A 14,149-nucleotide genomic window follows, 5' to 3' on the forward strand; every position below is an offset into this window, starting at 1 on the left:
TTGCGATGACTGCGTCGGTGGCAGAACTGGGCCATTTTCGAAATTGAAAAATGGATCATCTGATGTCTGAAATTCAGGCGTATCGAGTGGACTCTCGGTATCCCAATCCCCTGCCATTTGATGCTCCGCTAGCTGATATAGCATTGCCTCAGCCGTGGAATCCAATTTTAATGCCTTGTGGACTACCATGAATCGTGCAATTTTAATAAGCTTCGATAAAATCGGAGGATAGCTCTCTGCCGTACGCCAGCCTGTCTCACCGCGACCGAGCACTGCCGTGGCACAAATCAGCGCGCTCTCATAGTCCTCGACCTTAATTCGATGATTCAGAAGCTCAATACAAAAATTGAGACACGCTAGATCAATAGCAGCAAGCTGGAACGGAGAATCGGTGCTATTTTGCTGATTCGCTAGCGATTCGCTAGCAATTCGCTGCGTGGGATGATCCTCGGTGTCACTCTCTGAATGCTCGCTATTATCGCCTGAACTAGCCGTGGCTGAACTAGCCGTGGTTGAACTAGCCGTGGCCAGGCTAGCTGACCTAGCAATGCCTACGCTAGGTGATGCGCCCGGCTGAGCCAGTTTCCAAAGCGAGTTCCACGCGGCTCGCTGGCGCCTAGTGAATTTGTAATTTGGACTGGCCCATTCGTGCGAGGCCTGCGTACGAGTGAAAAACATCAAAATTTGCTGCCACGGTATGGTATGTCTCTCGATATTATCGGCATCCATGTAAGCTTGTAATGGCTGGTGCGGCAGTCGGTCACGCTCCGTCCGTACGGCCTCGGTGCGAATTGTATGGCTAGTTTTCGTACAAATCAACTGGCTAATTCTCGCGACGGCGGCCATTGCATCCCATATAGCGCTTGCCGCCATTTCCGTCGGATCGGATGAATCGACCTCGGGTGGTTGGACGCAGTCAATAAGGTGCTGTGGGTCGATTCCACGGAGGTAGACGGCCCACCGCGTACGACGGAGCCATGGATTCGCGTCATCGCGCTCGCCAGCTTCAATTAGCTGGGGTAGCTCACTTTCCTCTTTGAAAGCTAGTTCGATTTCATCAATAAGCCGGTCGCCGACCTCGGTCGCGGGCATTGAATCGGTCTCGGCAATGGCCTCCGCCCCGAGCGTACGCACCCGAATATAATGAGATCCTGGCCCCTGGATAAATGCGCGCTGGCATCTTACGACGCGGGTAAATTGCTGAATTTGCTGCTCGGCCGCCGATAAACCTTGCTGCCGCCGACGGCCGCTATAGTGAGCCGGTGCGACCCAACCATGCTGCTCACGCCAATGCTTACGTATAGTGCTAGCTTTCCTAGCGATAAATTGACAAAACTGACCCTTTTCGCATAAAATGCCATCCGAAAAAACTGGCAAATTAGCAATTGGGTCATTTACCGCGGTCGGAGCTTGCCATTCATCGCATTCTTGCGCGCGCTCGGAGGTCTGAACAGCTTTAGCAATTTGGCGTGCTTTCGGCATTGGAAAGCGATGGTTCGGAGATTGAAAGTGTCGAAAGACCTCTCTCGGTCTAACGACGTGCTCGCATGTCTTACACACGAAGACTGGGTCTGTCGAAGGTTGGTGAAAAAATTGGGTTTGCATAATAAAGGTGTAGATATATATCGTACAATAGTGAATTGCATGAAATTTGACGAATGTCTAATGCTAACTTTGGGGTGAAATAGTGTAAAAGAAAAGTGAGACAATAGCTAGGAAGCTTTCAAACCCCCTAAATTAATGGCTACCCCTCCTAATCATTATTGACTAGCATTATCGAGGTTGTTCTATTCGTCTAGAGTGCTGTGGTAGCGTCTTAGGTGCTAATCGTACACCGTAATGGTACACCCCAACAAAACATCTCTAATTTTTAATCGACATTTTCTCGATAACTAGTAGGCTGTGCATGCTCCGAAGCAAATGGGAGATATTTCACATAGTCTATTATAACTTATAAAAATTTGAGAACGATCGGAGTTCATTTGACCTCTGAACCCTGGCGAGGAAATTAACCTGAACTCAGGCGGGGCCCACTTTTTATGTCCCATAGTTAAGACAAAGCCCTAACCTGAACTCTGGCAGAGTTCACCCACCCCCGTGGGATAGGGGCCACCGGTACTGTTTTCGCTCCGCGGTAACTGCCACCCGCATTTTCGGTTCAAGCTCAAGGATGTTTGCCGCTAAGCGATCGCGTCGGTTGGCGATTGATTCTTCATCGGATGTGATCTCGTCTTCGGTGTCACACGCGGCCAACAGAACTTGTCGTCTGTGCCTCTTGCGGGGCCGGAGCATCCGTCCAGAATGTCGCAAGACCTCATATTCATCCAGGGCTTGGATCATTCGCATGCATAAGTCTTGCGCCACGGTGCCTTTAGCCTTGCGCTGGGCTTTCAACAACGACTCATCTCCAATTCTGATACCAAAGCGAAAGACAGTCTGCGGGGCTTTTCTCTTCCACGCTGGGGCATCGGGATTCTGGGAAAACTGATCGGCGATCTGTAACAATTTCTCATAGAATTCCCCTTCAGGCAGCCTAACCAGATCCATCTCCGGTTCCATGGCGTTCTCCATGTACTGAGATTCGCCAGACGAGCGGCCCCAGCCAGTCGTTGGATGGTGTTTGATATATTCGGCAGGGAAAGGGTCACCCCCTCGCGACACACCATACCATTGCCTGTAGTGTTCGTACAATCCGGCATTGAAGTTAGACCACCATACCTCCTGTCCTGTATCCTTAGACCTGCGCATAAATCCATTGCTATGTGGGTATGGAAGTAACCAGTGGCTTTGGAGGAATGAAGTCCTTAAGACTTTCTTCCACTCCCGCGCTCTATTCTTGCCCAGAATTTGGTGGAGAGCCTCGAAGCTTTGCTGGTATACCATACGATATGGCTTGTCCTTCCACCCCTTCCGATCAAAACGGCCATCTTTCCACTCCCATAGCCAAGCGAAGATAGTGTCCACGCTCTTTACCGCGATCCGACGCTGATCTAGAAGCTGTAACGGTTGGGCGCCCTCGATAAATACGCCGCTGATGCTGTCATAGCTAAGGGGAACCTCTCCTGCTAGAGCCCGAGAAGCATGGTCCGGGTGTAACAGTCGTTTGACCTGTAGAAACACGTCCTTACGAAACACACAAAGAGACAGTTGTCGTAGGAAGTCCGCGAGAAGATCGAGGCAAGGAGGAATGGAGCTAAATTCTTCCATCCAGCGGTGGGCCTGGTGCACCCGTAGGAAGTCTAGACGAACGTCTCGGATCTGCGCGTACCGTGCGTGGAACGCCGCCTGCATCGAAGGGCTGTTAAACATCATATATTGCGCGGACGGTTGTCGGAAGGTCATCGTATCCCAGTTGAGCTTATCCAGAAACCAGGCATATCCATATTTCTCCATGCTGCTTTGGAATCCGAGACCTTCACACCGGCGAAGGCCGTCCGTCCGCCGAGCATCAGGCTGGAACCAGACATCCCGCCAGCAGCCGGACACCCGCTGTAGAAGGCCACCCGCATAGGAAAATTGCAGGCAGCGCAGAAACATCATCATCACCCGAGTATGTTCCCACGTAACAAAATGGCGGTCATTGATGCTATAGACAGTCTCAAACCCCACGCAGAACTTGTTGATATTCCAGTGGAACCAGAAGAGGAGAGTGGAGGTAGGGAGGGAGTAAAAAGGCTCAACTTCAGACGAAATCCCTGGAAGTTGTGCCTGGTGAAGGTTGCGCTCTCGGAATTCCTGATCGATCATATAGAACAGACGGAGGGAGATGCGGTGCTCTTCGCGAAGACCAAATACTTTCATATAAGATCCTTGCAAGGCAGCGTGGCACCGCTGTTTCATGTTCAGATATGCCCGGATCAACGCGATTGGGTCATGGCTGAGACCGCCCCCGACATACTGCCAGGTCTTACGAAGCTGAGGATCTAGTGCCAAGGTTTCTAGGGCCGGATTAGAAAAGGGATAAGCATCCCCTGCCGCAAAGACCTCCTTAACACTGGAATAAAACTGCGTGTAGAGGAGACCGGCCTGCCGCTGCGGTGAGGATGGACGCGTTTCTAATGTGAGGCTGCCAGTATCGTGGAGCAGACTAATGGGATAAAACTGCTGCTTTGGACGTGAGGATCCAGGAGGATGCTGCTGCCCGATCCACTCGGTATACGACTCTAGGCAACATCGCCGCCAGAGGATGGTCTGTGGCACCACTGGGCTTGCACGGAGCTCCCCGTCCGAATGGAGCCTAGATGCGTGAAGTCCAACACCACCAACCCGTGAGGGCCCAGTAGGACAGGTCTCTTTCCCAATGTCGATGTAGAATTGATCGGAGAGATAAGACTCGTCGATCGTGTTACCCCAATGCTGGGCAAACTCCTGCATCATACCGTTCCACGTATTTGCTTTGGTCAATGTCTTTAGGTTTTTACCCTGGACCAGGATAGTCACGTCTAGGAAGTGCTGGAACCCAGCACGCTGAACAGTCTCTAAGATATTCGCCCATACAAGCGGGAGTGCATCTGGTGGTAGGAAATAAAATAGACGCTGCTCTCGAGCTACCGGATCCACTCGCCGGGAGCGCATCTCGACTCCCCGGGCCGTGGCATTGAACCGGCTGTGATCAAAGCTAGAAGGATAGTGCTGGACTAGAGATCCCTCGCAGTGCTGGTAGATCGCAGGCAGGAGGACTTGATCCATCCAGACCCGAAAGTCATCATCCCGGAGCCGGCTGGACTGCTGCTCCTCCCGGTATAGTCGCGGAAACAGAAAGTAGAGAGAAATATCTTCAAATCCAATCAACCGCCCGAAGGTATAATGCGGGATGTTATGTACTGGTTGTTGGACGTGGTGGGTGCGGCCATTGCTTCCAGTATGGTGTACACGAAGGGGATCAAGGTGGAGACTCGAGTGAAGATCAGAGACGGGCATCTGAGTTGGGTTCCACCGCACGCCAAGTTTCGCTACCGCGAGGCTCTCCGCAAACCCCACGATACTATCAATGTCAAAGGTGACCCCGGTCGGGCGTTCTCTTTGATGATCCACAGCGAGGCAAATATGGGCGGGAGGAGCGTCAGGCGTGACTGAACTAATCCCGGTATAAATCTCACGCTTTCGTTCTGCACTAGTCTGTCCTGCTAGGTTGTCCTCGCGTCTGGCAATGGTCGTATCGCTGAGAACATCCGGAAAGCCCCCGTCGACCTGAACCTGGTCTATATATTCTCCTAAGCTGATATGCTCGGCGTGCTTGAGTTCGTGCTCACTCTCCTGCTGCGTATGGCACTGGTAGCAGCAACCATGGTGTTGCTGGAGCTGATCAGCAAGTAGTCGGGCGAAGTCGCACATGACATTGGCCACGTTAGGTTCTAGTGTTTCCGGTTGTGCAGATGCCAAACGTTGTAGAGGCGGATCCACCTGCAACGAAGTCTCTGTGGTTTCTAACCTGGGGCTACGCTGATCAGGCCATGTTGGTTGGGTTTCCGGAGATATCGCCCGAAATGGCTCATCAGTTAGGTCAGTGGGCGGAGCTAACGGCCACTCATCGCTTGTAGGCGGGTTGTTATCTGTAGATAAGTCTAGTGGTCTAAGTCCTAGGCTGAGGGGCGGTAGGAGCTGCTCAATGTCCGTAGGAATCGTTAGTTCGCCGGGGGGAAAGTAGGTTGGCAAAGCTTCATCGACATAAACGGATGCTGGTATTGTAGTGGGATAATACCGGTCGAATTCTATCGCACGCTCCACAGCACGACCAGATTGTCGCTGGTTTCGCTGTGCTATGATCTTAGCCTCTTGTCTTTGCTCGGCGGATGCATACTTCCGAGGCCGCCCTCGTTTGCGCGTAGGGGCTCGAGGGGAGTCGGGCGCCATAATACTAAAGAAGAACTAGAGTAAGAGCGATGGTAAGCAGATATCGAGCTTACTAGAGTCGAGCCCCAAAATAAGGGGTCAATGACATAAGCATGGAGGGCGGTTCTGATCTATCGAGGCGGTTTATGATCCCTCATATAAATATTGCTTATGGTCCCAAATAGGCTTAGTTTTGAGGAAATAAATCAAAAAGGGTTTAGTTTTGAGGACAAAAACATGAAGCACGATTATGTAACCGTTTTCCCTTCAAAGCTCCAAAAATGGCCAACTTCGATGGGTTGTAACTCCGTGACCGTATAAGTTAAAAGAATTCTGATTGAAGAAATAAAGTGGACTAAGCCCACTGCTCCGTATTGGGGCTTTATTGAGTTAAAAAAGGGCTATGTGGTTGTTGGTCGACTTCCGTTTTCTGCTACTGGTAAAGGTGACCCCGGTCGGGCGTTCTCTTTGATGATCCACAGCGAGGCAAATATGGGCGGGAGGAGCGTCAGGCGTGACTGAACTAATCCCGGTATAAATCTCACGCTTTCGTTCTGCACTAGTCTGTCCTGCTAGGTTGTCCTCGCGTCTGGCAATGGTCGTATCGCTGAGAACATCCGGAAAGCCCCCGTCGACCTGAACCTGGTCTATATATTCTCCTAAGCTGATATGCTCGGCGTGCTTGAGTTCGTGCTCACTCTCCTGCTGCGTATGGCACTGGTAGCAGCAACCATGGTGTTGCTGGAGCTGATCAGCAAGTAGTCGGGCGAAGTCGCACATGACATTGGCCACGTTAGGTTCTAGTGTTTCCGGTTGTGCAGATGCCAAACGTTGTAGAGGCGGATCCACCTGCAACGAAGTCTCTGTGGTTTCTAACCTGGGGCTACGCTGATCAGGCCATGTTGGTTGGGTTTCCGGAGATATCGCCCGAAATGGCTCATCAGTTAGGTCAGTGGGCGGAGCTAACGGCCACTCATCGCTTGTAGGCGGGTTGTTATCTGTAGATAAGTCTAGTGGTCTAAGTCCTAGGCTGAGGGGCGGTAGGAGCTGCTCAATGTCCGTAGGAATCGTTAGTTCGCCGGGGGGAAAGTAGGTTGGCAAAGCTTCATCGACATAAACGGATGCTGGTATTGTAGTGGGATAATACCGGTCGAATTCTATCGCACGCTCCACAGCACGACCAGATTGTCGCTGGTTTCGCTGTGCTATGATCTTAGCCTCTTGTCTTTGCTCGGCGGATGCATACTTCCGAGGCCGCCCTCGTTTGCGCGTAGGGGCTCGAGGGGAGTCGGGCGCCATAATACTAAAGAAGAACTAGAGTAAGAGCGATGGTAAGCAGATATCGAGCTTACTAGAGTCGAGCCCCAAAATAAGGGGTCAATGACATAAGCATGGAGGGCGGTTCTGATCTATCGAGGCGGTTTATGATCCCTCATATAAATATTGCTTATGGTCCCAAATAGGCTTAGTTTTGAGGAAATAAATCAAAAAGGGTTTAGTTTTGAGGACAAAAACATGAAGCACGATTATGTAACCGTTTTCCCTTCAAAGCTCCAAAAATGGCCAACTTCGATGGGTTGTAACTCCGTGACCGTATAAGTTAAAAGAATTCTGATTGAAGAAATAAAGTGGACTAAGCCCACTGCTCCGTATTGGGGCTTTATTGAGTTAAAAAAGGGCTATGTGGTTGTTGGTCGACTTCCGTTTTCTGCTACTGGTGATTTTATCAATAAGCCGGTCGCCGACCTCGGTCGCGGGCATTGAATCGGTCTCGGCAATAGCCTCCGCCCCGAGCGTACGCACCCGAATATAATGAGATCCTAGCCCTTGGATAAATGCGCGCTGGCATCTTACGACGCGCGTAAATTGCTGAATTTGCTGCTCGGCAGCCGATAGCCCTTGTGATGCCTATGGTGGCCGTCCACGGGTGCTAGTTGGTGCTACCTAACCATGCTGATCGCGCTAATGCTGTCGTATAGTATTGGCTGTACGCGCGATAAATTGACAAAATAGGTCCTTTTCACATAAAATGCCATCCGAAAAAACTGGCAAATTAGCAATTGGGGTATTAACCACGGTTGGTGGCTGCCATGCGTCGTATTCATGCGCCCGGTCGGAGGTTTGAATAACAACCGCAATTTGACGCGCTATACGTAGCGGAAGTCGATGATTCCGTGATTGGAGGTGTCGTAAGACCTCTCTCGGTCTAATAACGTGCTCGCATGTCTTACACACGAAGACTAGGTCTGTGGAAGGTTAGTGAAAAAATTGGGTTGCCATAGTTGAGATATATATCGCACAATGATGAATTCTATGAAATTTGACGAATGTCGAATGCTAACTTTGGGGTGAAATGGTCTGAAAGTAAAGTGAGATGATAGCTAGGGAGCATCTAAACCCCTGAATTAATTGCTACCCCTCCTGATCATAGTGTACTAGCATTATCGAGGTAATTGGATTCGTCTACGGTGCTGTGGCGGCGGTAAAGGTACAAAATCCCGTACCCCAACAAAACATCTCTAATTTTCAATCGCTATTTTCTCGAGAACTAGGAGGCTGCGCATGCTCCGAAGTGAATCGGAGATTAATTAGATAGTCTATTATAACTGATCCAAATTTAAGAGCGATCGGAGGTCATTAGACCTCTCCAGTCTGACGAGGAAATTAATTCCTAGTCTGACGGGACCCACTTTTTATGTCCCATAGTGAAGAGAAGACCCTAATTCCCAGTCTGCCAGACTGGGCCACCCCCCGTGGGATAGGGAAAACCCTAACCTACAGTCTGCCAGACTACAGCTACCCCCGTGGGATAGGGTGAAATGGTGTGGAAAAGAAGTGAGATAATAGCTAGGAAGCTTCAAAACCCCCTGAATGAATTGCTACCCCTCCTGATCATTATAGACTAGCATTATCGAGGTTGTTCTATTCGTCTAGAGTGCTGTGGTAGCGTCTTAGGTGCTAATCGTACACCGTAATGGTACACCCCAACAAAACATCTCTAATTTTTAATCGCTATTTTCTCAATCATTACTAGGCTATGCATGCTCCGAAGCAAATAGGAGATATTTCATATAGTCTATTATAACTCATAAAAATTTTAGACCGATCGGAGTTCATTAGACCTCAGTAGTCAGGCGAGGAAAAGAACCTGTAGTCAGGGTGGCCCCACTTTTTATGTCCCATAGTGAAGAGAAAGCCCTAACCTGTAGTCTGGCAGACTACAGCCACCCCCGTGGGATAGGGAAAACCCTAACCTGCAGTCTGCCAGACTACAGCTACCCCCGTGGGATAGAGTACTAGGTAATAATGTAAATAGATAATACACACCCTTATATCTTAGGTAATAGTAGACCCCCGAGAGTAAGCTTGCTACCATAATATTAGGAAACGTACGCGCTATCTAATTATACAATAATAATACTAATAATACTAAGTGGTGATCGGTTAGACTATTCCCGATTAGTGGAAAAAGTGTTACAAACCATGCTTTAGATAAACATTAGGTAGTACTCTTACTTATATATATCTCTACACTCCGATATATATATCTCTACTATACTACCCCAAAATTTTACTAGCAAATAAGGTTTCCTAGCATCCTAATTAGGTCTAGCCTATAGCCTACTAGCTAATATATCTACTACTATATAGTATAGACCATAATATACTAGTATACTACCTTTTACTAGTAATAAAAAGTTTGACCGCTAATAACTCTCTCACTATTAGACCTACCAATTTAAGAGTAGTATATTTAAAACCAGCTAATTTTTCTCTATCAAATAAGCTTTTATAGTAAATGATCAGCCTTAGATATAGTGGGTTAAACCTTTGTATGTACGTGGAGGCTACCCGGGTGCTTGCCTTAGTGGTAGTCAAGTGTCAAAATACGCGGGTGTAAGAAACGGATACGTCGTAATCTATTTAGTAAGGACTACCATAGATAAGGTGCCGTATCGGGGTTACGGTAACAAATCCCGTCGGTCGCACCCCAACAAAACTTTTCACCCAATTTTGATCATCAACCACACCACTATTATAGGTCTGATCGAATTCAAACTTTCACAGTTCTTAGGGTATCTAGTTAAATAGAACGTGTGAAACTTATAGACCGATCGGACGATAGGATAGCCCGTGGTAGCCGAGTAAGTGCAAACCCTATAGTACTGCAACCACCCAGAAAGGTACTTCAAGGTACTTCATAGAAAAACTTCAAACGCGAATATCTCGAGAACCGTAAGGCTGTGCAAGCTCCGAAGCAAATCGGAGATACGTCACGTATACCTCTATAAGCTGTGAAATTCTTAGATCAATCGGAGCTAACCTCACCTCTGCAGTCAGGCGAGGAAAAGAACCTGCAGTCAGGCGTGGTGGTATTTTTATGTAACATAGTTAAGACAAAGCCCTAACCTGCAGTCTGGCAGACTGCAGCACCCCCCATGGGATAGGATCCGGACCCCAGAGGTAAGCCTGACGCTGCCTACTTGCCAAAATTAGTAAAATTCATGAAGAAATTGAAGAAATTGAGAAATTGGAAGTTAAGAAATTGGAAATTAAGAAATTGAGAAATTGAGAAATTGAGAAATTGAGAAATTGAGAAATTGAAAAAACTCACCTCTTGATCTCTTCCACGCCGTCCGATCTCCGCACCTTCGCTACGTACGCCTCTAATCGTCGTATAAATGGCAATACGAGCCATAAATAATGGACCACAAGCTCACCTACCTCCCGGGGTAAATAGCGATAAATCACCTTCGTATCATTAGACGCGTAAAACCCCTTGTGGTATTGTGAGACGAAGGTAACGAGCCCGTCCTCAATGAATACGTTGCGACGGCCCCCGCTGTCGGTATTGCAATGCCGAATGCTTAATAGCTCTGGCGCTCGAGCCGGCTGGCCACCACTCACATGAATAGCAATAGCAAGCTTCTCACGGAAATGCGCTACCCGTTGAAGGTATACGTCAATTGCTGCCATCCGTAGCCGACCGGCACTACTCTCGATAAATCGCTGCCGTACCGGGCCGTGCTGCCGTACCCGCCCGATTAGCCATTGCTCGCCGTCTACCGGCCATAGCGTACGGGTGTCTTTTAAGAAATTCCACCCGTGGGCTGTCTCGGTGGGGTCGTCATAAATTGCCTGCCATGGAATAGCTGGAACGGACCTATTTTCGACGAATAATAGCTCATTGTGAAGGATTTGGCGTGCCGAGGTTGTAAGCCCGTGGATGAACCCACGGAAGTCACCTATTGAGAAATTGAATTGCTGGTAAAGTAGCTGGTCCTGATTCATCCAGCCGACGTGGCCCGTAGTGGTGCTATTGTAATGGATCTTTAAGCCGTACGTCCGTAGATCTAATAGCCATTGAATTGGACTATTAGTTCCACGGACCATGAATTGGCTTACCATCTCAGCCACCCACTCTCGAAATGATCGCTGGGTCTGCCGAGCCTGGGTAAATTGAATGAATTGCGATGACTGCGTCGGTGGCAGAACTGGGCCATTTTCGAAATTGAAAAATGGATCATCTGATGTCTGAAATTCAGGCGTATCGAGTGGACTCTCGGTATCCCAATCCCCTGCCATTTGATGCTCCGCTAGCTGATATAGCATTGCCTCAGCCGTGGAATCCAATTTCAATGCCTTGTGGACTACCATGAATCGTGCAATTTTAATAAGCTTCGATAAAATCGGAGGATAGCTCTCTGCCGTACGCCAGCCTGTCTCACCCCGACCGAGCACTGCCGTGGCACAAATCAGCGCGCTCTCATAATCCTCGACCTTAATTCGATGATTCAAAAGCTCAATGCAAAAATTGAGACACGCTAGATCGATGGGAGCGAGCTGAAACGGAGAATCGGTGCTATTTTGCTGATTCGCTAGCGATTCGCTAGCAAATCGCTGCGTGGGATGATCCTCGGTGTCACTCTCTGAATGCTCGCTATTATCGCCTGAACTAGCCGTGGCCGAACTAGCCGTGGTTGAACTAGCCGTGGCCAGGCTAGCTGACCTAGCAATGCCTACGCTAGGTGATGCGCCCGGCTGAGCCAGTTTCCAAAGCGAGTTCCACGCGGCTCGCTGGCGCCTAGTGAATTTGTAATTTGGACTAGCCCATTCATGCGACGCCTGCGTACGAGTGAAAAACATCAAAATTTGCTGCCACGGTATGGTATGTCTCTCGATATTATCGGCATCCATGTAAGCTTGCAATGGCTGGTGCGGCAGTCGCTCGCGCTCCGTACGTACGGCTTCGGTGCGAATTGTATGGCTAGTTTTCGTACAAATCAACTGGCTAATTCTCGCGACAGCCGCCATTGCATCCCATATAGCGCTTGCCGCTATTTCCGTCGGATCGCATGAATCGACCTCGGGTGCTCGGACGCAGTCAATAAGGTGCTGGGGGTCGATTCCACGGAGGTAGACGGCCCACCGCGTACGACGGAGCCATGGATTCGCGTCATCGCGCTCGCCAGCTTCAATTAGCTGGGGTAGCTCACTTTCCTCTTTGAAAGCTAGTTCGATTTCATCAATAAGCCGGTCGCCGACCTCGGTCGCGGGCATTGAATCGGCTTCGGCAATAGCATCCGCCCCGAGCGTACGCACCCGAATATAGTGAGATCCAGTACGACTAGGAAATGCTCGCTGGCATCGTACGACGCGCGTAAATTGCTGGATTTGTTGCTCAGCTACCGATAAGCCTTGCTGCCTCCGGCGGTCGCTATAGTGAGCCGGTGCGACCCAGGCATGCTGCTCACGCCAGTGCTTACGTATAGTACTAGCTTTCCTAGCGATAAATTGGCAAAACTGCCCCTTTTCACATAGAATACCATCCGGAAAAACTGGCAAATTAGCAATTGGCTGGTCTACGACCGTCGGGGGCTGCCATTCATCGCATTCTTGCGCGCGGTCGGAGGTTTGAATAATATGCGCAATTTGACGTGCCACTCGCATTGGAAGTCGATGATTTGCTGATTGAAGGTGTCGTAAGACCTCTCTCGGTCTAACAACGTGCTCGCATCGCTTACACACGAGAACTGGGTCTGTCGAAGGTTGGTGAAAGAATTGGTTTTGCATAATGAAGGTGTAGAAAAGAAGTGAGATAATAGCTAGGAAGCTTCAAAACCCCCTGAATTAATTGCTACCCCTCCTGATCATTATAGACTAGCATTATTAAGGTAATTAGATACGTCTATAGTGCTGTGGCGGCGGTAAAGGTACAAAATCCCCTACCCTAACAAAACATCTCCGATTTTTAATCGCCATTTTCTCAGCCACTAGTAGGCAGTGCATGCTCCGAAGCGAATGGGGGATATGTCAAATGGTCTATTATAACTGACCAAAATTTGAGAGCTGTTAGAGGTCATTTGAACCCTGAACCCTAGCGAGGAAATTTACCTGAACCCTTGCGGGACCCACTTTTTATGTACCATTATCTCCCATAGTGAAGGGACCGCCAAGACCTGAACTCTAGTAGAGTTCACCACCCCCCGTGGGATAGAGTGAGCCGGTGCGACCCACGCATGCTGCTCACGCCAATGCTTACGCATAGTGCCAGCTTTCCTAGCGATAAATTGACAAAATGGGCCCTTCTCACATAAAATGCCATCCGAAAAAATTGGCAAATTAGCAATTGGGGTATTAACCACGGTTGGTGGGTGCTATGCGTCGCATTCATGCGCCCGGTCGGAGGTTTGAATAACATCCGCAATCTGACGCGCTATACGTAGCGGAAGTCGATGATTCCGTGATTGGAGGTGTCGTAAGACCTCTCTCGGTCTAATAACGTATTCACATGTCTTACACACAAAGACTGGGTCTGTCGAAGGTTCGTGAAAGAATTGGTGAAAGAATTAGCTTTGCATAATGAAGGTGTAGATATATATCACACAATAATGAATTGTATGAAATTTGACGAATATCGAATGCTAACTTTGAGGTGAAATGATCTAAAAATAAAGTGAGATGATAGCCGGGGAGCGTCTAAACCCCTGAATTAATTGCTACCCCCCTGATCATTATAGACTAGCATTATCGAGGTTGTTCTATTCGCCTAGAGTGCTGTAGTAGCGTCTTAGGTGCTAATCGTAGACCGTAATAGTACACCCTAACAAAACATCTCTAAATTTAAATCGCCATTTTCTCGATAACTAGTAGGCTATGTATGCTCCGAAGTGAGTAGGAGATAATTCGGATGGTCTATTATAACTGACCAATATTTAAGAGCTATTAGAGGTCATTTGAACTCTGAACCCTTGCGAAGAAAATAACCTGAACTCTTACGGGACCCACTTTTTATGTCCCATAGTGAAGGCAAAGC

The 14,149-nt window shown here is 48.8% G+C and overlaps 2 protein-coding genes across 2 annotated transcripts; both read right to left on the reverse strand.

Annotated features, from left to right (window-relative positions):
• Positions 1–2,164: 2,164 nt before the first annotated feature.
• Positions 2,165–5,853, reverse strand: N7446_010884 (uncharacterized protein; the record flags this gene model as incomplete). Its single annotated transcript, XM_058519627.1, has 2 exons — positions 2,165–2,180; positions 2,246–5,853. The coding sequence occupies 2 exons, from the start codon at positions 5,851–5,853 to the stop codon at positions 2,165–2,167; spliced, it is 3,624 nt and encodes a 1,207-aa protein (XP_058367151.1).
• A 369-nt stretch (positions 5,854–6,222) lies between these two features.
• N7446_010885 (uncharacterized protein) lies at positions 6,223–7,131 on the reverse strand (the record flags this gene model as incomplete). Its single annotated transcript, XM_058519628.1, has 1 exon — positions 6,223–7,131. The coding sequence occupies one exon, from the start codon at positions 7,129–7,131 to the stop codon at positions 6,223–6,225; it is 909 nt and encodes a 302-aa protein (XP_058367152.1).
• Positions 7,132–14,149: the final 7,018 nt, after the last annotated feature.

The sequence above is a fragment of the Penicillium canescens genome (assembly GCF_028828765.1).
Source record: "Penicillium canescens strain IBT 15451 chromosome Unknown utg000008l_segment0_segment0, whole genome shotgun sequence".
Lineage (NCBI taxonomy): Eukaryota > Fungi > Ascomycota > Eurotiomycetes > Eurotiales > Aspergillaceae > Penicillium > Penicillium canescens.